General features: G+C 46.7%; 1 protein-coding gene across 1 annotated transcript in view; it reads right to left on the reverse strand.

Moving 5' to 3' along the window:
- The window catches only part of SORL1 (sortilin related receptor 1), a gene marked incomplete at its 3' end in the record, with an annotated part of 156,975 nt that overhangs the window by 36,532 nt on the left and 94,291 nt on the right, over nucleotides 1-26,152 (reverse strand). The window contains exons 17-26 of the mRNA XM_080707083.1: nucleotides 25,782-25,954; nucleotides 24,055-24,186; nucleotides 22,155-22,246; nucleotides 20,737-20,983; nucleotides 19,937-20,075; nucleotides 14,553-14,720; nucleotides 12,373-12,486; nucleotides 9,157-9,279; nucleotides 6,273-6,392; nucleotides 505-630 (exon numbers count right to left, since the gene is read on the reverse strand). Coding sequence (XP_080563209.1) covers nucleotides 505-630; nucleotides 6,273-6,392; nucleotides 9,157-9,279; nucleotides 12,373-12,486; nucleotides 14,553-14,720; nucleotides 19,937-20,075; nucleotides 20,737-20,983; nucleotides 22,155-22,246; nucleotides 24,055-24,186; nucleotides 25,782-25,954 — 1,434 coding nt within the window. The remainder of the gene's footprint in view (nucleotides 1-504; nucleotides 631-6,272; nucleotides 6,393-9,156; nucleotides 9,280-12,372; nucleotides 12,487-14,552; nucleotides 14,721-19,936; nucleotides 20,076-20,736; nucleotides 20,984-22,154; nucleotides 22,247-24,054; nucleotides 24,187-25,781; nucleotides 25,955-26,152) is intronic.

Genomic DNA, 26,152 nt, shown 5'->3' on the forward strand with positions numbered 1-26,152 from the left:
GACACCAGCACTCACTGAAGTGTAACAGTCCAGGGATCAACCAAGAAGCTTAGTTATGATAGTATAAAGTAAAAATACATCTTCCAAATAAAGACCAACTACAGAAAATACAGATTTACAGGAACATCAAAACAACAACAACGAACTCTACCGTGAGAGGAGACTTGTCATGTATAATGACAAGTGGGCAACAACTATAGTTCTATGATGAAGTGGAATGTTTGGCAGAAGGACAGCGACAGAGGACTTTAAAATGATTTGGTGTGCAAATATACGTTCCGTGTTGCTTTGGTGGCATTCACACATTTGCTTATGAGAGGGAAACCGCTTGCCTGGGAATCAGGACTACAGGGACCCCCCATGTCACGGCAACATGACAGAGTGGGTGGGCGGGTTCCATGTCACACTGGACCGCCACTTCATTTCCCAGCCTATCTGCTGCCTCTGCCTGAGGAAGACACTGGGGAGACGCCAGGTGCGAGCCCTGGCACTATTTGTATTTACCACAGCTGACTGGATCCTCATCAGAGCCATCCTGGCAGTCCATGTCGCCATCGCACGCCCACCTCTGGGGGATGCAGTGCCCATTGTGGCACTGGAAGTTGGAGGCCTCACAGGTGTGGTAAATGGCTGGAACAGAGAAAAGAACAGTCACTCTCCCTCCTCTCTCCACCCGTCAACTCTCAGAGCCAGCTGTAAAGAACCTGCACTGGGCAGTGGTGTGAACTGCCAGGGACCAGGCATCTGGGCTGACCTCCAGGTGGAGGCAGATCCATCAATGGGCAGAGACTTTAGCCTGTGTGTTGCCCCGTGATAGGCAAGACTGTGAACCCAGGTACCCATGTCAAAGAATTTCTCTTCACAGTGACCTTGTGGTAAGAATTACTCCCCACCCATGAATGAGCCATACCCTTGGAGAGATGAAGAGACTTATAGGTAATGGAAAAAGGACACCAGGGGGTCTGGTCCAGCTTGTACTTTTGCTACTATACCTTGCTACTTTATCCTCTCATGTGAATCTTCTTACTCCTTCAGATATTGTAACATAGGAAATGAACTTATGCCCTAGCCAATCTGGGGGCCTCAATTTCATCTCCTTGAATTGCTATCTAAGGGCTCTTATAAGCTTAGAAGGGACATGACTTTATGTAAACGTAAAAAAGAAACAAACTACCCAATTTTAAATGTGTAAAACTTTATGCCCAAAGAACATGAAAGATTCATCCAAAGTCCCAATGAAAGCAGGCCTCAGAACCTAGAATGGTCTCGTCTTTTAGACAGTCAAGAACAACATCTACCAAAGTGCCCACTACTCTGAGCACTTTAGAAAAAGTAGCAGCAGCAGCTAGAGAAAGAGTGTCACTGTTACAAACCAACAGCCTTGTTTCTGTACATGGGCAAAGGCCACCTGTAAGCCATTAGAAACATCTCAAAATCTCAAAAATTAGTTCAAGTGCATAATATCTACTTTAAACCCAGCCAACATTATAACTGCCCCTTCCATCAGATTTCCGCTTCCTCTTCTGAGACAGAAAGCTGTTTGTGTCTGTTCACTGCTGAAGGGTTATCAGAACTGGCCTTGTTTACAACCAGGATAAAACAATACACAGCTCTGCCCCCATCCACAGGGTACATGCTAATGCTTCACAGATGCCTGAAACTTTGGATAGTACTGAGCCCTAAGTATACCATGTTTGTCCAATGCACACACCTCTATGCTGAGATGTAATCATAGACACACTACGAGATTTTTTAAAAAATAAGTAAAACTAAAAAGAACAATCATATCACAATAAAAATCACATAATCGTGCATTGCTTTTTTCTATAATTATACATTTGGTAATTATAGAGTAGGGTTGGTCATGGGTAACTGAAATTGTGGGGAAAAAAACTGGCTGGGGGGCTACTATACCTAGGTAGGCTTCCGGTCAGTTTAACCATGTGAATAGGTCATCTTCACAACAGGAGGAGGTCAAACCAGCAAAAGTTGGTTATTGAGAGGAGACAACAGCTTTTGTCCACCTGAGATGACCAGAAATAGAAAGCTCAAGGGTTGAGAAGACTGGCTTCCTACATCTTGAGCATTTCTCCTGAATTTGAGGCTAAGGTTTTTTGTTTTGTTTTGTTTTGTTTTGCAATGAACGGATATGCAAAGAACCTGATTTTTTCAAACACTTTAAAAACAAGTAATGATCCATGGTCTATGTCTTCTCATCTCTCCAAAGGCCAAGACCAAATTTGGAAGCATGTAAATTAATTTATGGGAGCTTTCAGTATTCACAACTTTTGGCACTTTACAATCTGTGAAGCATCTTTAAAATATACTAAACTCTTACTGCCGGGCGTGGTGGCGTGCGCTTGTAATCCCTGCGCTTGGGAGGCTGAGACAGGAGGATCGCACAGGTTCGAAGCCAGCCTCAGCTACTTAGTGAGACCCTGTTTCCAAACAAAGTATAAAATAGGTCTGGGAGAATAGCCCGGAGATAGAAAGCCCCTGGGTTCCACTCCCAGTACCACCACCAAAAAAAAAAATTAAAAAAAAAAATTAAAAAAAATAATAATAAAATAAATATACCAACCTCTTATAAAAGGAATAAAGATCTCATGCATATTGCATGATATTCTGTACCAGTAACAGCCATCACCTGGAATACTTTTGATTTATTGGTATCAAAAATCTTGACAGCCATAAAAAAAAAAATCCTCACTCGTGCCTTGCTGCTTTCATAAAACATAAAGTTCCCTAAACTGATGAGCACACTAATAACCTACTGGTTCTTATTCAGCCTGTTTTTTTTCATTTTTAATTGAAAACAATTTCACAGTGCTAGTGGGGTTTCCAAATGACAATTCTAGGAGGCAGGTCTGAGATCTGCGGATTCTATCCCATAAGCTGAGATCAGAAAGCTCTATCAGTTAGTATAATCTGACTCAAATGACCAGGCCTGACTGGAGTGCATATCACATTCTCTTTTTCTGGATATTTCTACCTTTATATTAGTCTTTGACTTGGAGGGCCTAGTAAATAATGCATGTTTTATAAACATTTGCGAGTTCTTTTTTGCACTGGGGATTGAACCCAATGGCATTCTACTTCCAAGATATATTCCCAGAACTATTTATTTATTTATTTATTTATTTATTTATTTATTTATTTATGATACTAGGGATGGAACTCAGGGGCATCCTACCTCCGAGCTACATGCCCAGTCCTATTTTTTAGTCTTTTTAATTTTTTTGGAACAGAGTCTCACTGAGTTGTGCAGGGACCTGCTAAGTAGCTGAGGCTGTCTGCACACCAGAATCTTCCAGTCTCTGCCTCCTGAACACTGAGATTACAAGCCTGCCCCGCCACGCCCGGCTTTTATTTTTTATTTTGAAACACGGTCTTGCTAAGTTACTGAAGCTGGCCTCAAACCTGTGATCCTTCTGTCTCAGCCTCCCAATTACTGGGATTACAGACTTGTGCCACTATACCTAGCATAAACAATGTTCTTTTTAAACTACAAAGATGAAAAAGATTGACTTTAAATCCAGACTGAAGAACTGGGGGAAGAAAAAGAATGCTTTGTGTGGCAGGCTTCCTTGTAACTATGAGAAAGGCAGGGTTGATGGGATCAACAGTCACAGATCCGGAATCTCTGTTTCTAATGAGGCTATTATCCTATGACTCCGCTCTGATTTAGATCTTCCCTGATTCAGCAACACCTGCTGACACGCCTGTTAGGTTTAAGTGGAGGGAGAGGTACTGAAGAAATGTGCATCAATGAATCCCACAATTACGTCTAATGATGATGTGCCAATAAAAATAGAAAACATTAAAAATATAAGTGGGGTAAAGCAGATGAATTACGCACTATAATAAGAAAAAATACGGCATCCTTTCTCACAAAGCACTGGACTATTAGGAAGTATGTACGGGCAACAGGATGTAACTACAAATAGACTTTGAATAAGGTTGCTCATTAATAATAACTAACTGCCAGGCATGGTGGTGCACGCCTGTTATCCCAGTTACTTGGGAGGCTAAGACAGGAGGCTCCCAGGTTCGCTAGCAACTTAGTGAGATTCTTTTTCAAATTAAAAAGGGCTGGATGTGTGGTTCAAAGGTAGAACCTCCCTGATTCAGTCCCCAGTATCCCCCCCCACACACACACACACAAATAAAAGCAGACTAATTTTAAGATTTCTGTAATGTGAAACTAAAATACTAAATAAAGTCAGCCGTGGTGGCTCATGCCCGTAATCCCGGTACTTGAGAACCTGAGGCAGGAGGACTGCCAATTTGAGGACAGCCTCACTAAAGTAGCGAGACTCTCAGCAGCCTAGCAAGACCCTGTTTCAAAAATAAAATAGGGCTGGGGGTGTAGCTCAGAGGTAAAATGCCCCCAGGTTCAATCCCCAGTATCACATCACACACACACACACACACACACACATTAAATAGTGTTTTTTAAAATCCTAAGGGTTTTTTTTTTTTTTTCCAGAACTGGGGATTGAACCCAGGGGCATTCTACCTCTGAGCTACACTCCCAGCCCTATTTTATTCTTTATTTTGAAAAAGGGTCTCACGAAGTTGAGGAAAGCTTCACAAGTTGCTGAGGCTGGCCTCAAACCTCTAATCTTCCTGTTTCAGCCTCCCAAATACTGGGATTGCAAGCACGTGCTACCATGCCTGGTCATACTAAGTATTTTGGTGCAGAAATTATAGTGCTTGTATACTAGGAGAGAGGAAAGCTACCAAGAATACACAAAAAATGTTGAAAAGCAACAGTTGAAAGAACAGGAATGGAAGGTTTACATTCAAAAGTAGAGGGCCAGGTTGAAGAATAAAGAAAAATCATATATCCCCAGGGAGAGCAAAAGTAGCGAGGGAACACACTGTGCAGAGAATGTGTGGAGCCGAGGCCAGCAGGTCATCTGGCCCTGACCCATTTCCTTCGGCGTTGTGCGCAGCTTAACTTAATAGACTGGGAAACCAAGCGCTGTGCCGCACATCATAATGAGCTCACGCCCAACGTCTGACTACTTGAAGATACTGAGAAGGCGAATCATCATGGAGGAAGCCTGCAGCTGAATGGTGAGTGCTCGAAACTTTCCCCAGTGAGCCCTGCCAGGGAAAGCCAGAGAGAAAAACCAGGAGTTCAGGACAAGCCTGGGAACGAAGTTGCTAATTTGTTTTGGAAGACCAGTGCATGTTGACTAATGCAGGCGAACGAACGAGATATTCAATTCTACCACAGTTCAAAACGGAGGTGCCAGGTGCAGCCCTCTAATTTACTAGCTAATTATCCACCCAAACCCAAGGCTTCCAGGCAGCCTCATGTGCTTCCTGGGCTGGCAGGCGCTCCTTTGCTGACGACTCTGGTTCCCTGTGGCCCAGCTGGGGTGCACAGGAGTGTTTTCTTGCAGTTATTTCAGAAGCAGAGGTACAGATACTGAGAGCGCCTCAGAAACGAGACGGGAACCTTCTCAGGGAGGAACGTCCTGTGTGGTTTCTGTGGCCTTCATTCCGGAGGGGTTTAGAACAGAACTGCACAGTGACTTCAAGGAGGTCACAGAATAAATTATGTACCCCATAGTGGAGATGGACTGTATGAAATTGGGAGACATGAAGGGCTGGGTGTTGAATGGGATTTGATTTTATTCTTCTGCAACCTCCCCACTCTCTGCTCTATAGAGCCCCCCCCCAAATGTCTATGGCTACCAGTCACTCATCCACACAAACAACACAACAAACAGGGCTGAACCCAAATGAAGAACAACATCGCCCCACCTCACACCACTGGGCTTCCCCTTGCGTTCAGTGCTTCTGACTCTACTTAGAATGGCATCTTATCTTAAACAGGTATATGTTCATAAGCACAATTTACATTTGAATTGTTTAGGGGAATCCTTGTTGCTCTATTTGAGAAGAATGAACTTAGCTTGGTGCTACTGAGAGCATGGTCCCCACACTAAGAGGCCAGTGCGTGAACTGCTAACTCCTGGCCCTGATAACTGAAAAGACTGAACCATAGTATAAACCAACCGCCTCACTCAAAGCACTGCGTAGTCCCAACGACATTTTTCTCAGTAGGACTTTCTTGGTGAAGGAAGCAGGGAGCTAATTTGCATCCAAGCCCTCATTTCTGCAGAGCTGGCCCTCTGAGAAACTCTGAAGCAGCTCATATCTAAGGTGGTTCTTCTGAGCCTGGATTCGGCGGTCCCTTAAGGCCACAGTGTTACGTAGTGTGTGAGCGGAGGGTGCGGTCCATGAGGAGCACTAACCGGTGCAGTTGGCTTCGTCAGACCAGTCCCTGCAGTCGTTGTCACCGTCGCACACCCAGGAGGAGCGGATACACATGCCGGAGCTGCAACTGTACTCGTCACTCCGGCACTGGTGCATCTCTGCGGGGAGATAGCAAGCAGAGGGTGTGTTCAGAACTCTGCCTGTAGCTTCAAAGCAGTGGGGCTAGACATGACCCCGAACACACAGGACTTTAACCAGGAATGTTTATCACAGATTGTCTGTGGACAGTGTAGACAGGAAGACCTTTAAGTGAGGCTGTAAGGCACTCTAGGGTAATTTCCACCAAGTATGCTGTAGCTGGGTCCTGGGCATGCAGAGACAGTGCCACCTCGGGCTCTGGCAAGAGCATTCTTGACCACTGACCTTGCTGTATCCCACCATCAGATCATTGTCTGTGCTTTCTATGATGAGACGAAAGTCAGGGAGCAGTGATGGAGGAGGTCAGGGTATAGAATTAAAAAAAAAAAAAAAAGGAAGACTGCTATAGATGGGCCTTATGGTTTGAGAAAGGGAGGGGTGAGGTGTGGGTGTTGTGCTCAGCTCCAGGAAGGCGAGGTCAGCACTGAGCCTCACAGGAGAGGACACTGGCTGGGCCAGGTGTGGGCAGAGCTCTGGGAGGCAGGAGAGGTGATCACTCTGGGTGGGTCGGTGCCTGCTGCAAGCAAAACAGTGCAGCTTGACATAACATGAAAGAAGGCAGCCCTGGGACATTTTCATGGGCTCCGGAGGTCTATGAAACAGAAGTTGTGGTCTGTTTCCAAAAAGCATGTAAGCATGTGTGGAGTATTTTTTTTATTTATTTATTTATTTATTTATTTATTTATTTATTTATTTTGTGGTACTGGGGATGGAACCCAGGGGCATTCTACCTCTGAGCTACACCCACAGCCCTATTATTTTATTCTTTATTTTGAAACCGGGTCTCACTGAGTTGCAGAGGGCATCACTAAGTAACTGAGGCTGGCTGCAAACCGTAATCCTCCTGTTTCAGCCTCCCAAGTGCTAGGATTATAAGTGTGTGCCACCACGTCCAGCCTTGTGGAAATTTGATACTTGTGGAAATTCCATACTTGTGGAAATTTGATCCCAATGCTATCATATTGGGTGAAGCCTTTAGGAGTGTTTGACAATGGCATTAGTGTCCTTCCATTATAAAAGAGGCATGTAGGAGCTGTTCGCCCCTTCTGCCACTGAGGACAGAGAGAGACATCTGTGAGAATGGGAGAAACAAGGGTCTATCGTTTGTAAGTCACCAACTCCAAGGTATGTTGGTATGGCATCCCAAAAGAATGGAGACATAGAACCTTCAAGTGGAATTTTCTACAGCCTCAGAAAACAGGAGCTGTTAAGCATGGTGCCTTGGGCAACTGCCCCCATTGTCCTCCTGGGAGACAGGTTGATGGCAAAGGTGGAGAATGAGATACTTATCATGAAGAGTCTGGACACTTATGAAGAGGACCTGCAGCAGAGAAGGGACCAACTGGGACCCTCGGTAGATTCAGGACCAACTAGTAGGAATAGGGCATGGCTAGAGGATCGGGGAGCTGAAACAACTGAAATGGTCAACTGTGTGCCCAGGAAATCCCAGAAACATGGAGCCACTTGGGCTTGCTCCCTATAGGGCAGGACCAGCACACGCCTCACTCTTCTGGGGAGGAAGTGCAAGTAGTAGTGAACCCCAAAAATGTGTTTCATGGCACTGATGAGAAAAATATTAGAACAAAAAAAATTTCTCCAGAGCCAGGCCAAGGTATCTTCTATGTGAAAATGGGCCTGGAAATGCTGTTGTTTTAATCTTGCTGAAATGATTTATAAGCTGCCCTCGCCGCCCTTGCTTCCGTCCCCGTGAATCATAACAAAGCCCTGTTGGTGTGCGTATCACAGCACCTGGCCCTGTGGGTCAGCCTCTGGCCTCTGCTCTCGCTTCCTTCCCTTCAGGCCCTGGGTCCCTCCAATTGGGCGTACTGTCCGTACTGTACAATGTCACCTTCAATGGTCAGCAACATTAGTTTGGGACTAGAACCTGTTAACTACAAAAGGGCTCATGAAATGGATAAGGCCGTGTCGCAGAAGAAAGGGCATACAGACATGGGTCCTGGCTCTCCACTGTGACACAAATGAGTTGTGTCACCTGAAAAGAGTCCCCTGATGTCTACAGGCCCCAGTCACTGCACGTGGAAACTGAAAGGACCTGACCAAAGAATCCTCACCATGATAAATCTACTACTCTTCTAAAAGCAAAGATTTTAATTCAGAAAACAAGTTCCAGCAATGCTTGTATCACCTGCTGAGTTCTAACAGACTCTACTGAATTCAACTGGTTAAAAACAGACAAACAAAAAAAAAAAATGCATGCAAAGACACAGGTCCACAATTCACAAGGCTCTTGGAGGTGTGGGCCATCTCTCTGTAGCTGCTAACAACCCACTAAATCTACCCAGAAAACTAACTTTCTGATACCACTACCTGGAAGGCTGAGATAGGGGGATCACAGTTTTGAGGCCAGCCCTGATAACATTTCTACAGGCCAAGTAGGGTCCTTTTCCTACTGTTCAGATTAGAAAACAAAGGCTAACCAGAAAGCAAGTAAGTGACAGGAGCTGAGTCTAGGCTCTGTCTCTTCTGATCATAAATCCACAGTCCTATGATCTCTTGATCAAGGGTTTCCAGAGGAACTGAATTCTCATGAAAATCAGCAAACAGGCTCTGAATGAAGCAAGGAGCACCTTGGCCCTCAGACATGAGTGGAGGTGGTCATGCAACTGGAAGATCATAAATCCATTTCCTCCCCACTGTTAGTGCTGCCCAGGGAGCCCCACAGTGTCCCTCTGCAAGGGGTTTCTAGATGCCGTGTCCACTTACCACAGTGACTTTCATCACTGTTGTCCCCACAGTCATCCTCCAGGTCACATTTGTAGGAGAGTGGGATACAAGTCCCAGACTCCTGGCACCGGAACTGCGTGTCCAGGTCACAGACGGTGGTGGCTGAGACAGGAGATAAAGAGACACATTAGGTGCGAATGATTTCCCTCAGACACAAACTTCCCACTGGGAGACCATTAAAGAAAAGCAGAAAAAGGCCTGTCCTTAGTGATAGCAACAGAAATTAAGCCTCAACTCAATGGAAGAAATAAATTTTATGAGGACTGGAGCTACAGGCGTGGAGGTGCATACTTGTAATCCCAGCATTTGGGAGGCTGAGACAGGAGGATCGTGGTTTGCAGACAGCCTTAGCTACATAGTGAGGCCCTTTGCAACTCAGTGGGACCCTGTTTCAAAATAAAGAATACAAAGTAGAGCTGGGGGTATAGCTCAGAGGTAGAATGCCCCTGGGTTCCATCCCCAGTACTGGAAAAAACAAAAAAAGAGAGAGAGAACTGAAATTTACAAGTGAGGGAGGTGAGGGCAAATCTTCTCCAGGACAGATGGCTTCAGACAGAAACAGGCCTGGGAAAGTGAGACTCTGCTGTCTAGCTATGAGAGAGGGGAGGGGCTGTATTACCTCAGGAGATCGCTTTAGGTATGGAAGTCTGCAGACATGAGGTATCCTTCTAAACAAGTTGCAGAAACACCTTTATGCACAAAACTACCACCAGGGTAGCCCAAATTTATACAAGAAGCTGGCACCTCCTATAGATGGTCAGGTACAACTTTGTAGCAGGAACATGGGCTCCGTCTGCTGTCAGTGAAAAGGGCGCCAAATCCTGGCTCTCCCTCTTCCTTTGGTAATTAATCTTAACCTCCCTGAACCTCAGTTTCCTCAGCAGGGAGATGTGGGTAAGGACACTGAAGCTAAGCACTTGGGATCAGTCAGAAAGACATGATTCGCACTTGGAGTCTACCACCTAAGACTTATTTAACCTAACCTGCGTGCTTCTGTTCCCTCTACCATCAACTAGAGAGAGTCACTACCTGGTAATGTTGTTACTAAGGTGAATAAAAAGCCAAGCTTGGAGCAGCGCCTATTAGACAGGATGTAAAGATATGGGGCTCTAAACAAATGACTCTCCCCTTGCTCATCCTGCTTCCTGCCAGCTGGCATCAGAATGAACACAGAAATAGATTTCCTCTCTCCTGAATGGGAATTTCCTGGGCTATTGCATAAACTGTAGGACCCAGGGAAAAGCCTTCTGGAGGCCTCTTGGGCAGCTGAGGGGTAGACTGGTAGGAGAGGATCCTGGGATGGAGGGTGGGGTGTGCGGAGGCAGGGAATGAGACCCCACACACCAACACTAGGCTAATTCTAAGAAGCACGTCTTCCCACCCGGATGCATCCTAAACTCCATCCCATTATCTGCTTCACTGCTGTTCATAACACATATTAATGTTTTGATGTTAGAGTAAACATCAGTATTTGTTAATGTTTTCACATGGCCATTCCCCTGCAGATATCACACCTTCCTGAGACTCTGGCAGGCAGAGAAGGCCTTTTCAGTGTCTTTTCTACAAAAGAAAGACACAGAGGGGCTTTGCCTTTCCAAACTTGCCTTTAAGTGTGTTCTCTCCCCAACAAGAAAAGGCATCCTCTGAAGCCACATGGAAGGGCTTCATCTGTAGCCTCTCATGGGCTCAAAGGGACAAGGCATGGCACTGCAGGTCCAGGCAAGCGAACCCGGCATCTGCTCCAGGGTGACTGCACCCAGAGGCACCCACTAACCTGTTCTTGAAGCACACACTGGTAAATGAACCTCTGGGTTGCCAAAGGTGCATATGGGAGGAGAGGCCTTCTGGCTCCCTGCTTTTGCTCTTCCTCCCACACCATCCTTTCTGCCTGCCGCTCCTCTTTCCAAAGCTAAAATCTTATCATGCTCTGGAGTGGTTCTCTCCACTCTTCCCAGAGAGTCCATGCACCTTGTTGGGCTCTGCCCGCCCATTCGACCTTCCCTTGCCAGGCCACACCCGCCTCTCAGCAGCCCACACACATCCTGATGCCCTGCCTGCCTTTCCCACGCGCTGCTCCCTGCCCATCCTGTCCTCCTCCACCTCTCTCTGCGCCCCGCTCCAGGGCGCCCGGTGGTGCCCACTCACTCACGCTCGTCTGGATGCCCTTCCCACGGCACCTTCCCATCACAGCCTGGATCGCTCTACTGGAAAGGCCGGCTTGCTCTTCCAACTTGCCTTTCAGTCCACCCTGGCCATCGGCACACGCCCTGGCTGAGCAGAGCCTGGCGCACAGGGTGCTCAGGAAACGCCTGCTAGTGACAGCACAAGGGGCAGAGGGGAAGAGCACCCCTGTATCAGGATGTTAAGGCCACTAAAGATGAAGGTTTGGCTTTATGGGTTTTTTTTTTTTTTTGGTGGTACTGGGGTTCCTGGAAGCCCGTCTATCTCCGGACTACACTCCCAGACCTATTTTATTTTTGGAAACAGGGTCTCCTAAGCCAGCACGGCTGGCTTCAAACCTGCGCGATCCTCCTGTCTCTGCCTCCCAAGCGCGGGGATTACAAGCGTGCGCCACCACGCCCGGCCTATGGGGTCCTTTAAACACTGTCAAACAGCCATTCACTTTCCTGCGACCTTAAAAATTGTTCAGTAGAGAGATGATATTTATGCGGCACACCTACCAACATACCTACCAACCTACACTCCAGGCCAAGCTACGTATTACTAATCAATTATAACAATCTCTCTTGAGCCTGGCAGGCAGCCTGCAACAGCTAACCAGAGGAGCACACAAGGCGACACCTGCTGCCCAACCTCTGAAAGGGCCAAATATTGAATTTACAAGTCAAAGACTGTCCCGGGTCACCCACCTTGCATCACCAGCTTTATTACAGTGCTAAAGGCAAGATTAGAATCCAGATTGCCAATCAATGCAATTTCAGCCATGTGAAGCTTATTTATGAATCTCAGGTAAACAGTCAATTCAGGGATGTGATTCAAACACACACACACACACACACACACACACACACACACACACACACACACACAGAAATGTGTTTTCTCTACTGTTCAAGCCCCATCAGCCACGATGGGTATGATAAATCGTGGGTGTCAGGCACCCTAGACTGGAGGGAGCTGACCAGCTTCCTGAGCAACCCTAATACAGCAACTCGGTCACACCCAAAGACTCACGGCAGTTTCTCTCGTCGCTCATATCTCCACAGTCATTGTCGAAATCACACCACCAAATGCTGTTGATACAGTTCCCATTGCTGCAGCGATACTGGTTGCGAAGACAGGTGTTCTCTAAATATCAGAGATGGAAGGGGAAGGAAATGACACCAACATTATTCGTACTCCTAGGCCATAGAACTTTCTCTGAGTTTTCATTTTCTTTCTTCAAGTAACACCCCACTTTAGAGAGTAAAGGGGAAGAGGGATGAGAAGCCCATGTACACATGAGGAAGGAGCCCCCACTGCCAGCCTCCTCCTCTCCTCTCTAAATTAAAATGGAAGGCTGGGCATGCTGGCGCACACCTGTAATCCCAGTACTGGGGAAGCGGAGGCAGGAGGATTGCAGATTCAAGGCCAGCCTCAGTAATTTAGCAGGACCCGCGGCTAAATTACTAAGTAAGACCCTGCTTCAAAATAAAAACAAAATAGGGCTGGGGGGTACAGCTTGGAGGTAGAATGTCCCTGGGTTCAATCCCCAGTATCAAACAATAAACAATTAATTTAAATTTAAGGAAAAGTGGCTGGTTGGGAAAAGCAGTTAGAGATGGTTAAAGATGAAGGACGAGGATGATGCCAGGGGGGTGAACTAGGTCGCAGACAAGGTGCTGGTACATAACCATCACAGGCTCTCATCACAGGAGCAACTCCTCCATGTCTACACAGTATTAAACCATGCATAGTCAATGCATCCATAACTGATAATATATACAATCAGCTTTCTGTAGTCATGGATACTACATCCTCAGATCCAACCAACCATGGACTGAATATATTCAGGGCAAAAAAAATATGTATTTGTATTGAGCAAGTAAAAAATTTTTTCTTGTCATTCCCTAAACAATGAGGCTTGACACCTACTTACATAGCATTTACACTGTAATGGGCATTATAAGTACACGAGAAATGATTTCAAGTTCAGGGAAGGAGATATGTACAGTCTATCCAAATACTATGCCATTTTATATCAGGGATTTGAGCAACCATGGAATTCAAATCTACAGAAATCTTGAAAACAATTCCCTGAGGTACCAATGGCTGACTACTTAGTTATATATCCATATATACTCAATTCAATAACGCAATGTGTTAAGATCTGACTAAGAATTATTCTGCTGTGTGCAGATACTTACAGAGAAAATAATGCATTGTTTAGTAAACTGGGTCATGGACACATAATAATTGTTCTGTTGTTTTATAACCAAGGGTATTCTAATGAGGAATTAGGAGAAACCTTTCTGCCCTCCTCTTGCACTTTTGTGCTGGCTCTAATCCTCCCCAAATAGCTTTAAGATGACATCTCGTGCCTGAAAGTCTCCTGTTTTAAAAGAAGGAAGGTTCATTTTTTTTTTTTTTTTTTTTTTTTTGCTTGTTATTTCTTACGGGACATAGACTATAAGGCTTCCATTGTGTCCCTGACTCCCTTGTCTCAGAGACTGCCGTGAGATGTGAGGTTAGGATTACAAAGCAAATATAACTGGGGAATAAGGAAATGCAGGAATTCTGGCCATCAGTCCAGGCACTTCATGGCAAGGGCTTCTCATTGGCAGAGGTGTGAGACTAGGGACTGGGGAAGTGGTAAGGGGAAAACACATACAGGAATAAGAATTAAACAGGTTCCCAAAAGGAAGAAATTTCAAATGCATGTGTTCAAAATCAAAGGAGATGGGGCGAGGTCACCACAGCCCTTGGTCTGGGCTTGGAAGCCAAGACTTTCAGACCTTTGCAAACAGGGACCTGAGCATGCAGGCCATGTCAGGCTGGGGGTGGCAGACAGGAGGCTGCTAACTGAGAACTGTCAGAAGATGAACCAGTTACGTTTCCAAGGCAGATTGGTCCCACTTAAAAGCAACAGCAGAAGCTGGGGAGTGGGGGAAGGCAGGAATGAAAGAACAGAAGGGAGCGCTGAGGAGAGGCTGCTGACTTAATCCTAAGGCACAGCCCTCGCTTCTCGTGGCTCAGGCCTATTCTGAAGAGCACTGAAGGGCCACTGGCCTGAGAGCCCAAAGCAGGGGCCTCGAGTTATCTAGTTGGTTTCTTTTTATCTGGAAGGCTTCCCAGAATCCCAAGAGGTAGGGGGACACAGACCCACAGGAGGGAGGCAGGAAGAAAAGGGAGGCCAGAAAAGGAAACGGACTCACCTTCTTTGACACAGGTGTTGTTCCTCAACTGATAGCCGCGAGGACAGTCACATATCAGGTCCCCAGAGGGCAGGACGGTGCTGCCCTCCGGACACCTGCAGCTCTTGCTGTTGTTGGCCTTGGGCAGGCACAGCAGGCTGCACGGCCTGGACACACACGCATTGCTTCCTGGGAGGGAACGACAACAGTGGCAGCTTAGGTTAGCATGTGCCATGAGGGAACACTGCGCAGAGGAGACACACTGTGACCTTGTCTCACAGACAGGACAAGGAGAATTTGGCAGAAGCATGTGGCTAGCTCCGAGGTACCTCCCGCGCTCTGCGCAGAGCCTTGAGCAAGAGCCCGACCCAACAGCCTCAGTCTCTCCAAAAGCTCGCCACCAGCCTCAGCTCCGACAGACTGCCCACACCATACCAGGCAACCAGCTTCTTTAGGGATTTGGAATTGAGTTAATGAAGGCTGAGAAGCCACCGAGGAGCTAGAGCTGGAAGAAGGGTGAGCATATGGGCACTAAAGGCAGCAAACGTTAAGCCAGAACCTTCTTCAAGCCAAAGCCATGGAGATCAGACCAAATCCACAGCTAAGATCATCCGTAGAAAGGTGAGAAGACAGCACCAGGGACCCAGACAGAAAGATGTCTTTGCCCCTCCTAGTGGCAGCCCCAGAAGGCTCATGAGGCCTCTGTCCCCCTGTTCAGGGTGCTCACCACCTCCCCAACTCTGTCACCAACACTTTGTACTTGAGCTGACTTGAATGGGTTTCTGTTCCTTCAGATCCCAAAGCCTGGCATTAGAACATGCACCTGATAATGCTGGGACCTGGACAAAAATCCAGCACCCTCCTTCTCAGTTGCTTTGAGCCAGAACACAGCTAAAGAGCTAGGAAGCAAGGAATCAACCATTGGTACTCATTAGCCACTATCATGCAATAAATCCACAGACAAGAGTCATCCATCCCACTGTTTCCAATCTTTTGTCTGGTTCAGTGCAAAAAAAAAAAAAAAAAAAATCCATCACTGCAGTCTTGGGAGAGCCCACGTGGATGAGCAACAACAGAGAAGGTGTTTTATCTTCCCCACATCATCTTGTGGTGGGATGGGGAGGGACAGAGGTAAAACCTATTTTGAAACAACTGGAGACATGACACAACTATGGAGTAACATAAAAGGCCACTGTATATTGTTTGCCTGTGGCTACTAATTGTGAAAACAAGAAAAATAAACATAAAAACTTTGATAAAACTCAGCTGCTGATTGTTCAGTGGGGCCATGGAAACCACCAGATATCTGAGGGATCTGTTTCCACCCATCCAAGACTGTAGTCACCAAGCCGGCCCAGGCTGCAGGCTGGAAGACAGTGACGGTTAATGACAGTGTCCACACGGGTGGTGAGACACTCCGTAGCTTTGGTTGCGTTGGCACTCATCGAAGTGGCATTGCAAATAAAAATAAAGTGACTAAGCAACAGCATCATTGTGATTCTAAATACACAAGAGGCACTGCCAGCCAGATAAAAATATGCATACCCAGAGAGAGAAATCCATACGATGAAACATTCCAAAAGGCTCAGCAACTAACGCCATCAACCGAAACAACCTAATTGCCATAGCAGAATTACCAGCCAACCAGAGCAGGAGTTGCGGGCCTCGGTCACCCTGACAGTCTGTGGGCACAGACTGCTCTGTTTGCTCAAATACACAAGCTGTTGACTAGAAAGGGGGACACAGAATTGACATGGAACCACTCCTAATGAAAAGCAACCCAGAAAGAATGCGGGACACGTTCTTTGTGTTTAGGGGATGACAGCCATGGAAGGTTCCAAGAAAATGAACAATAACAAAATATGATGTTAATTAAACATACTCCCATTATAGGATAACATTTTCACATGGACTGTGTCTATAAAAGAATGTGACTAACATTTTCACATGCAGAGCAAACGTTCCTACCCATACAAGGAAGAGTTAAGAGCACAGAACCCAAAACGGGGTCCCCTACTGCAGGAGGCTGATCCAGGCCAAGACGTACAGGGATGCAGAGAGAGTCAGTGGAGCCAGGGACCCACTCCAAACCCTGCCCGCCAGGCCACGGCACCAGGAGGCGTGCAAGGCAAGGGTGTCCCAGCTGGCAGGAAGCCATGGAGCAGGAAGGAAGGCTGCATCAGAGAGAACCCAAAAGATGGAAGGAGAATTCATAAGCGTTCTCACCGTGGCTACAGACTCTATACAGGAGGTCCCCTGCACCGTGTGGGCAAGGCATGGCCTGAAAACCCTCATCCAGAATAATAGCAAGTGAGAACTACCATCTTCAAACACGTCCCTGTGGAGACCAAACAGCTCCAGGGTGCCCTCATGGCACACTCAGAACATTTACAGGTTTCCTCTTTGGGGAATTCCTCCAGAACCAGTTTGGGAGCCAAGGTGCTCCTGTCTTGTTTAAGTATCGAAACACCTGGCAATCATCAAAACCAAGTTTCCTCCTAATGAGGAATGTTCACCTTCATTATAGATGTTAAAAGGCTGCAGGGTCCCAAGAAAAATTCCAAGAACTCCAAAATACTTTAAGACATGGCGGCATCGATTGAGTACATCAATAATCCTGCAATAGTAACTTCTTTAAAGAAAAGACTCTTTATGAAGATAAATTCCACTAACACTACACAAAAAAAATCAAGCAGGTAGCAAGACAAGAAATACATTCACTTATAACTAAATATCCCAACTTGATAAACTTTCCAAGTGAACAAAAGTTTTATCACAAACCAGCAGTATTCAAAATGTAGTATTATAGTCAGGCGTACTGTACACAGGCCTGTAATCCCAGCTACCTGGGAGGCTGAGGCAGGAGGGCCTCAAATTCGAGGCCAACCCAGGCAACTTAGGAAGACACTCTCTCAACACAAAATTTATTTAAAGGGTCTGGGAGTGTGGCTCAGTGACAAACAGAGCGCTTGCCTAGCATGTGTGAAGCCCTCGACTCAACTCCTAATACAGAAAAGAAAAGAAAAGAAAAGACAAGAGAGAGGGAAGGGAGGGAGGGAGGGAGGGGAAAGAATGAGGGAGAAAGAATTGTGAATTGCTATCATGTTAACAGAACACTGCAATTCCAACAACAGATGGCAGGAGGGGACAGAGCCTCTGTCTACCTTTGAAGGTCAAGTTTTGGTATCATGTAAGTCAAAATTCTTACTACTTCCTAAATGTGTAACCTGGATAAGCTACTGAACCTGACTTTTATGCTCTCATCTATAAAATGGAAATATTCACAGGACACATGGATTTGCAGAAGCCTAGGGAAGGCTCCACAAGCCCAGAAAGCTCACCAGCATGCCGTGTATAACAAAGCAAAGCCTACTTCATACTCGGCCAACAGAAAGCTCTGCATGTATTGGGACTCGGGAATGAGACAGGGCTGGTGGACTGGCAGAAGCTGCCAGGAAGTGCATGGACGGTAACACCCGCTCAGTGTCCGGAAGGGGCAGGTCGGAGCAGACTCATAGCCAAGAGGTGTGTGGTACACAGGCAGTGCTGATGGCTGGATACCACTGATTTAGTGCAGACTATCTGGCTGAGAGATTGCATATGTGTTTCTCTGGCCTCTTATCTGCAGATGGGAGTTTTCCTAAAAGATCCTGCTCACAACCAAAGGAGGATAAGAGAGATTCTCCAAGGCAAATGGAGACAGGAGTGGAGAGATGCAGCAACTGTCCCTGGGCCACAGGGATGGTCACAGCTGGGGAGCACAGCCCTGAGTCAGTACTCCACCCCCCAGCACACGCCTCTCTTCCAGACCAGCCTTTGCTCAGGCCAGGCCCTACCCCAACCCAGGAAGTACTCTAGTTTAAATGAAGGTGATTCTTTGAGGCATGAAGGGGAAATCACGTTTGTGCAGAGGACCACAGCCCTGTCTGCCTGGGGTGTGACTGCAGGGTGGGGCTGAGCTCCAGAGATGGAGGGAGTGGTTGGCCAGGCTCTGCAGCTGCACTTCAACACAGCACGGCTGCTGTGTCCACAAACGTGTGTCCAAAAGAAGTGTGAAAACTAAGCCCCTCTTCTAGACTGGAGGACTACTTAGAGAACTGCTGGCAGCCCGCACGGCAGGCCTGTGAGCAGAGCAATGGCGACGCTGTCCTCCCTCCAGCAAAGCCCCCGGAGATTTCAGTCACTAGAACTGAGAAGTGAGATTCTGTCTCTCCCAACTTCAAAATGGGTGTCCCTGCTAAGAAAGAACATGACTTCTCCATTTAGATTCAGGACTGCAACAGAAGTCCCGCTCTCACACTCGTGAGAATGCTTTGGGAAAGCAAATGAATAGCGAAGATCACATTCTCTGACACGCTCACCTGGCAGGTCACAGTCCCACCCTCCCCACCTCGCAGGTCAGCGGGGAAGCCACAGCAGTGAGACCAGCTCACATCTACAGGCCAGTATGGTCTTTTGAGGGGATTCCATGCTATCTTCCTCGGTCCCACAGGGAGAACAATGATGACAGTGATATCTATAACCGTATTACTTTCCTTGTCAGTTTTCTTTTAGGGCAGGGTGAGCCAAGAGCCACAAAACAGTATCACCATGCCAGATCAACACAGGAAACCTAGCAGTTCGAAATAAAGGAGTTGGTAGACCCAGGATGCTATTTAATCCTGTGTAGATAAAGTAGGCAATGCTTAAAGGCACTATTCTTCTTGGGAATGTACTGATCTTTCTCCTCTAGAATTGGCTGGAGATATGCAGAGGTAAAAGGCAGTTGAGAAGGCAGGAGGCTTTCTACAAGAACCTCAGCTGCCAGCACCGATAGCTCAAAGCCTCAGAGAGTTCTTGAAGCATCAACCAACAGAGATGGAAGACGACCATTCACATCTACTGCAGCTCTCCCTGTCCAACACTCTGTCAACAATATGAACTAAGCTCCTACTAAGTGCTAGGCACTGCTGCTGGGGAGAAAGCAAACACATCTTCCTCCTGGGGCTTAGAGGTTCAGAGTGGGGAACATTAACGAAAGCAACACATACCTACATCCATGCGACCATCTGAGCACCCAGCCCAACACTCCCTTTTTGTGTGCCAAAAGAGGATTAAGCACACGCTGCGTCGCTCCCAGCTGCAGAAGCCACACCACCAATCAGAGGGGGGTGAGGGCAGGAGGAGGGTATAATTATCCACCAAGCACCAACACTCTAGGCAGGCACAAACATGCTGTCTTCCAGCTGTTTGTGTGTCATTAGAAAAGAAATTAAGATGTCATTAGGAAGAAATTAAATAATGTTCATGTTGTCGTGACAACAAAGGTGAGCCTGCCAGAGCCTGCTCCATGTGGAGATGGCCCGCACACAGCCCCTTATTGCAGATGGGCTCTGGGAGCCGAAGAAGTGGATTCTTTGCCTTACCGGTGTTCTTCCCCTTATAGAAAATCTTCATGTCCATCAGCCCCGTAAGCTGGCTTGCCAGGATCTCCATCCGGGACCCGCTGGTTTTGGAGGCTCGGAAGATGCTGAGCTGTGACCAGTCGTCCCAGTAGATTTCATTCTATAAATAAACCCTTTGCCTGTTAGTACGGCACTTTGGCTCTTTTTTCTAGATCATCTATAAGGACAAGAACTTCCCTACACAGGAGGCAACTAAGATGTCTTGTCTAAATGATCAGCCTGGGGTCAGTGGTTTTATCCAAATGTCACCAGCTCTCCACGGGAAGGAAGAACCCAGGAGAAACTACCTGGCAGGCATTCAAGGTTGCCCACAGCAACCCCTCAACTCACAACCTGCTTCCCAGTGTTGGGCAGAGCCATTCTGCCCCCTAGAGTGAAAACAGATCTGAAGGGCAGCGTGGATAGTACACAGCTCATCTTTAGCCAATGGGAAATAAATGAGCAAACTTCTCAGGAAGTGAAGACCCAGAATCACAACGATCCAGCTGCCAGCTACCAGCTCCGACAGGCAAACTCAGAACAGTCCTGGGAAGTAGCCTGGACTCTTAATCTCTTGAAACGTTGACAGTGGTAGAGGCAGGGACCCCTGGAATCTCTGTCTGCATCCTTCCATATGGGCTGAAATGAATTATCTTAAAATGAACAAAAATCTGACTCCCTAGAAGTTAGACAGCATCTCGGCAAGAGCCCAAAAGGCCCCTGGCTCTGGGCCTCCATGTGCACTTCACCCAGTGGGCAGCCTGCCTGTGGCTCGGCCTCACCTTGAAGACAGCAATGGCGTAGGGGTGCGGGAGGTTGTCCAGGATGACTGAGCGCTGCTGGCCACTAAAAGTGATCCGCTCGATACAGTCCAGGTAGGCATCGGTCCAGTAGATCCACTGGTCATCCACAGAGAGACCATTCGGCCACTTCACATCCTCCGATACCAGCCGGTGTGCGGCAGAGCCATCCATGTTGCTCCGATAAATCCCAGGCTTCAGATCTCCCCAGTCAGTCCAGAACATGACCCTGGTCAAAACAGGGACAGCCCACAAAACGAGGGACAATGGGAGTACAAACCCCATTCCACGGAGGTGAGAACCCTCATAGGACCATTGTTATCATAACCATCTGTAACTGTCATACTTGAAATCGCCTAATTTCTTGACCCAGAAATTCCCCTAATGGACTTTATCTAGAACCAAATTATGTAAAGAGAATATCTAAAAAGTATAAATATGTGCAATTTAATCTAAGTATTAATGGGTACCGGAAGTAATATATGATGGTAACTAAAATAGAATACTAAGAAAGTTGAAAATTAAGCAAAATGCTTGTATAGAGATAAAAATAATTCTGAATAAGACATAAACTTGTTGGGGGAGAGGGTTACTGGGGATTTAATCTAGTAGTATTCTATCTCTGAGCTATACTCCCAGTCCTAAATTTCTGAGGATGGCCTTGAACCTGCCCTCCTCCAGTGTCAGCCTTCCACGTACTGAAATTACCGGTATGCAACACCACTACTAACAATGACTACCCCTAGGATGTTCAAGGGTGAAGGGTTAAATAGAGAACAAAAGAAACAAATATTTTCCATGAACTTCCATTCTCTTAATATTTTAACAAAATTGATTACTTTTAAATTTTTCTTTTCAAAATAGTGTTCTCGTTCATCAATGCTAGGAGAGAGGAAGCCAGGAAAGTTAATACAGAATTCCTCTTTTAGTTGTTTCCTTCAGTTAAAGAGTTAGTAAAAAGCACCTTTGCAACCCCAGGTGCATACTAATGTTGAGTAAGGAAACTTACACATTCTGGGGGGCCGGGTAGGAATGAGTAGAATGATAAACTGAATTAAATGTTAGTGCCATGCATGAAACTTGAGATAAAATTCCTCATGATACATAAGCGGGTCTGCCTGGTCTACTGAAACTCTCTTTCAACATTACCTTTTCTAGAAATCACCCCACAGATGCAAGACATCTGGATGCCTAAAGAAAGTCTGGTGCTTGCTAACAAAAAGAAAGTGGTGTTACCTGGCCAGGTAGATCAACAGAACATGGTTTCAAAACTCCCAGTTACTAAATTATTTCCACTACATCTTTGAGAAGCAGAGCTGTGCGTGGCAATTTGCATTTCCATGAGAACCTACTATTACAGCACTGGACAGAAGGATGACTTCCTTTGGGGACACACTTACCCCTCGTGGGGTACGAGGACCAGAGCCCTGGGCCGATCAAGCACAGAGGAATTGACGATCATGAGTCGGAAGTCACCATCTGGATTAGCTACCTGACAAAAAGAGGGGAGAGAGAGGCCCAATGGATTTGAGGTCCTTCAAAGACCCACGCTGTTGGAGTCCTCCATCAGCTCCTGCCCGCAGACCACTCTCTATCCCCACCTGATTTCCTTTCCAGAGCCATCTGGAAAATACCTAGATTTTCATTTAGAACGAGCAGATCTGTCCTCTGGCTCAGTGACAATTTCCACAAGGACTGACAGAGAAGCTAGGACTTCATGTGTACCCCGCCCAGGGCACAATGGCCCTCACAGAGTTAAGTGGTCGTGTCCCTTGGTGTCCATCATAGTTGGTTCCAGGACCCTGCTTCCCCAGTGGATACCGAAACCCAAGGGTGCTCAGGTCCCTTATATAATATAGTGTGGTATCTGCATATCACCCACTCACTTTAAATCATCTCTAGATGACTTACAACACCTAATACAAGGTAACTGCTATAGAAATAGCTGTTATACCATGTTCATGTTTAGGGAATAATGACAAGAAAAGAAAGTCTGAACACATTCAGCACAGTTTTGTTTTGTTTGGGTTCTTGTATCTCTTTAATTTGCAGATGGCAAGACCCACAGATGAGGAGGGCTGACTGTATTCAATGTGTGTTTACTTATATAACCCACCATGTGACTCCATGTCCCAAAGCCACCAGTAGGTCTCCACTGCTCGCAAAACAATCCTCAACATCACAGCCTTGCACCCCAAAGTCCACACACCGGTCCCACATCCTCCTCCTTCCACAGTGGCTTTGCTGGTCATCTGACAGTTCTCCAATCCGGAAACTCCAGTATACACTCCAGCACATCCTCACTCCTGCCATGTCCAATCCCAGGCCTGCCCTCCCGCTGCTCACTCTAAACATCTGGTAACTTTCCTTCCCAGCTCAGCACCAGGCCCACCTGCTTTCCATCCAGGCCAAAGAGCATCCCTGGTAATGATCACAGACTCGCCTTACAACACCATCTTGTGCAAATGGTATCGAGTAGTAGAGCCACTCAGAAGGCCCGCGCAAGGCCAGATGCTTACACCTCACCTGCAGTTTTCTAGCACTTAGCAAAGTTCTGGCCATGCAGAATTACAGAAAGGACTGAAAGAGCAATAGCAGGATTCCAAGGCAGCATCTGGTGGGAGTCAGGCTCTCTGCATCTCACTTGCCTCTGTCCTGACCCTAGAGGGCACAATGCAACCACCTGCTCTGCAGCCAGGCCCCATGTCCCCTCCCTTCCTACTGCTGCGCTCTCCCCAGTCACGTGGTCACGTCACCCCGATTATGGTCTCTGCAGCCCTTATCACCAGCAGGATGGATTACTTCTTTATCATTCATTGCTTCAATAAAACTTCAGATCTAAAAGAACGGAAACTCAGACTTGCCCGCTGTTCTGTTGTCAGAGCCTAAGACCAGGTCTGGTGTGTATCACGTACAAGGTTATAGAATCACTGACTGAATAAATGAATCTTCGTTTTACACATGAAGACGCTGAAGTGCAAAGAAGTAAAGTCCCTCGTGCCCTGTCACTCGGCTGACAGCGCAAAGCCTGAGCCCTGGGCACCTCTCTAGTCTGTGTCTTTCCTCTTGCAGCTTCCTCTGCTCTCTGGGTCTCCAAGCTTCCACTATGCTCCCCACTACACCCACACACCAGAACTCCACGCAGCACAGTACAGCAGGCTACTGAGGCAGAGCCCTGGGGTGCAGGACCGAGTGCGCCAAGATTCCTCCGCACAGGGCTTGCAGAGGTCTATAGGCCATTACCACCCAAGCCCAGGTGTCCCCTACTCACTTAACAAGAACCACGAGGGATGCACATACCTCGATCTTCTTCAAGCCGGCATCCACCCAATAAAGCAACTGGCTGAGGGGTTCAAAGGCCAAAGCCTCCACTGTCTCCAGGCCGGAATTGATGATCACCTCTTGCCCCGAGCTGCCGTTCAGACAGAGGCGCTAGAGGGAAAACAGCAATGAGTGCTCAGCTGACCTGGCCCTCAGTCCCACGGACAGTGACCCTTTATTCAGTGGGCTGGGTTGCCAAGGGATGAGATGGCTTATTAGAAAACTTTCCAGACACATGAAGTTGGGCTACATATAATAAGAACATTTCTAAGATGTAGTATGGTTTCCTGTTTTAAACAGAATAAACAATTTAATCATTTATATTACTCTGCATTATCACGATAACTATTTCTTACTAAACTATGTGCTGGATCATAATATGAAGTCAGAAATTACTTAGCTGCATGCATTTGCTTTTAAAATAAATGAAACTGCCCAGCACGGTGCTGCACGCCTGTAATCCTAGTACTTGGGAGGCTGACACAGCAGGATCACAAGTTCAAGACCAGTCTCAGCAACTTAATGAGGTCCTGTTTCAAAATAAAAAATAAAAAGTGCTGGGGGTGTACCTCAGAGATAGAATGTCCCTGGGCTCAATTCTCAGTACCAAAATCAGTAAATTAAATAAAATAAACCAAATTTTGTTAATTTGGAGTTCTTGTGTCTGTTTTTACAGTTTTCTTCCTTTGAGAATTTCTGAGCCATGAGGTGCTATCTCTATGACGGCTAAACCTAGGGGTACCACCCACCCCATCCCAGTGGCCCTCCCCAATACCCAAGCTTTGTAAAATTTCTGTTAGGTTGGAAATAAAGATAAAATTTGTTGGAGGTGCTTCTAACGGGATCGAGTGGGCAATGAACAAAAATTAAATTGTTTCCCTTTAAAATACCCTGGGTTTTACCTAGGGGCAGAACTCAGTGGTAGAGTGCTTGCCTAGAACATGTGAGGCCTTGGGTTTGATCCCCAGCACCATAAGAAAGAAAAAGAAAATCGAGAGCAGGCTGGGAAGCATATCTCAGTGAAAGACCATGTGCCAGGCCCTAGGTTCAATCTCCAACACCAAAATCAAAACAAAACTAAAATGTACAGATTTGAGTATGTGGCCTATCTTGTCTGACCTGTCCAAAGATTTTTAATTCTTATTTCCTGGTGTGTTTGGTTTGAGACGGGGTCTCACTGTTTTGCTCAGGCTGATCCCAGACTCTGTTCTCAAGCGATACTGCTATCTAAGCCACTCGAGAAGCTGGGACCACATGATCATACCACTGCCCCTGACTACTGTCTGTGTTCAGAAGTGTTGCACTCTATAATTCCTTGAACTGTGCATAAGTCAAGTGTACTATTATCAAGACCTGGAAAGAAAGATGTTCAAGAGGCAGTTGGCACTATAGGGGGCAACTAGTAATCCTGCAGTTACTAGAGTTACTAGTCCAGAGTCTTCCCCTCACAAAGAGGGGGGAAAAAAAGGTGAGCTTTCATTTACAAGCACGGTATGGATCTAGGGCTTCCTTTATCATTCACAGGTGCACAGAGGTAGGCAAAGCAAGAATAACACACTAAACTGAAAGGTGTCATCTGTCAGCCCTGAGATAAGTTATCACTTACCAACTTCTCACTACTCATGTTCTTAGGCCTTGCTAAAAGCTTATCAGGACTGGACAGTCACGAGGCACAGTCCCCAGGACCAGACCCATGGCTGACTCACCTGAATGATGTCCAAGGCCAGGTCAGACCAATACAAGCAGTTGCGCTCGTAGTCAAAGTCCAGGGCCACAGCGGCCCGCAGGCCAGTGAGAGGCAGCTGCTCGGTGGCTCCAGAGGCCAGGTCATAGCGGTAGATGGACTTGCGCATGGCGTACAGGAGGAACTCGTTCTCTTCTGCCAGATACACAAACAACCAGGTAGACAGAGGCTCCAAGCAGTTCTGACCTATTTTTTTTTCTTTTTTTCTTTTTGTCACATGTAAACTTCAACCCTACTGTCACACAGTCTAGATCAAGCCTAAGTTTCCAGATTTGGAAGGCATATGAAGAAATCACATTTCCGTCTTGGGCATGGTACTTAGACTTCAGAGGA

Source organism: Muscardinus avellanarius (assembly GCF_963383645.1).
Source record: "Muscardinus avellanarius genome assembly, chromosome: 1".
In the NCBI taxonomy this organism is placed as follows: domain Eukaryota; kingdom Metazoa; phylum Chordata; class Mammalia; order Rodentia; family Gliridae; genus Muscardinus; species Muscardinus avellanarius.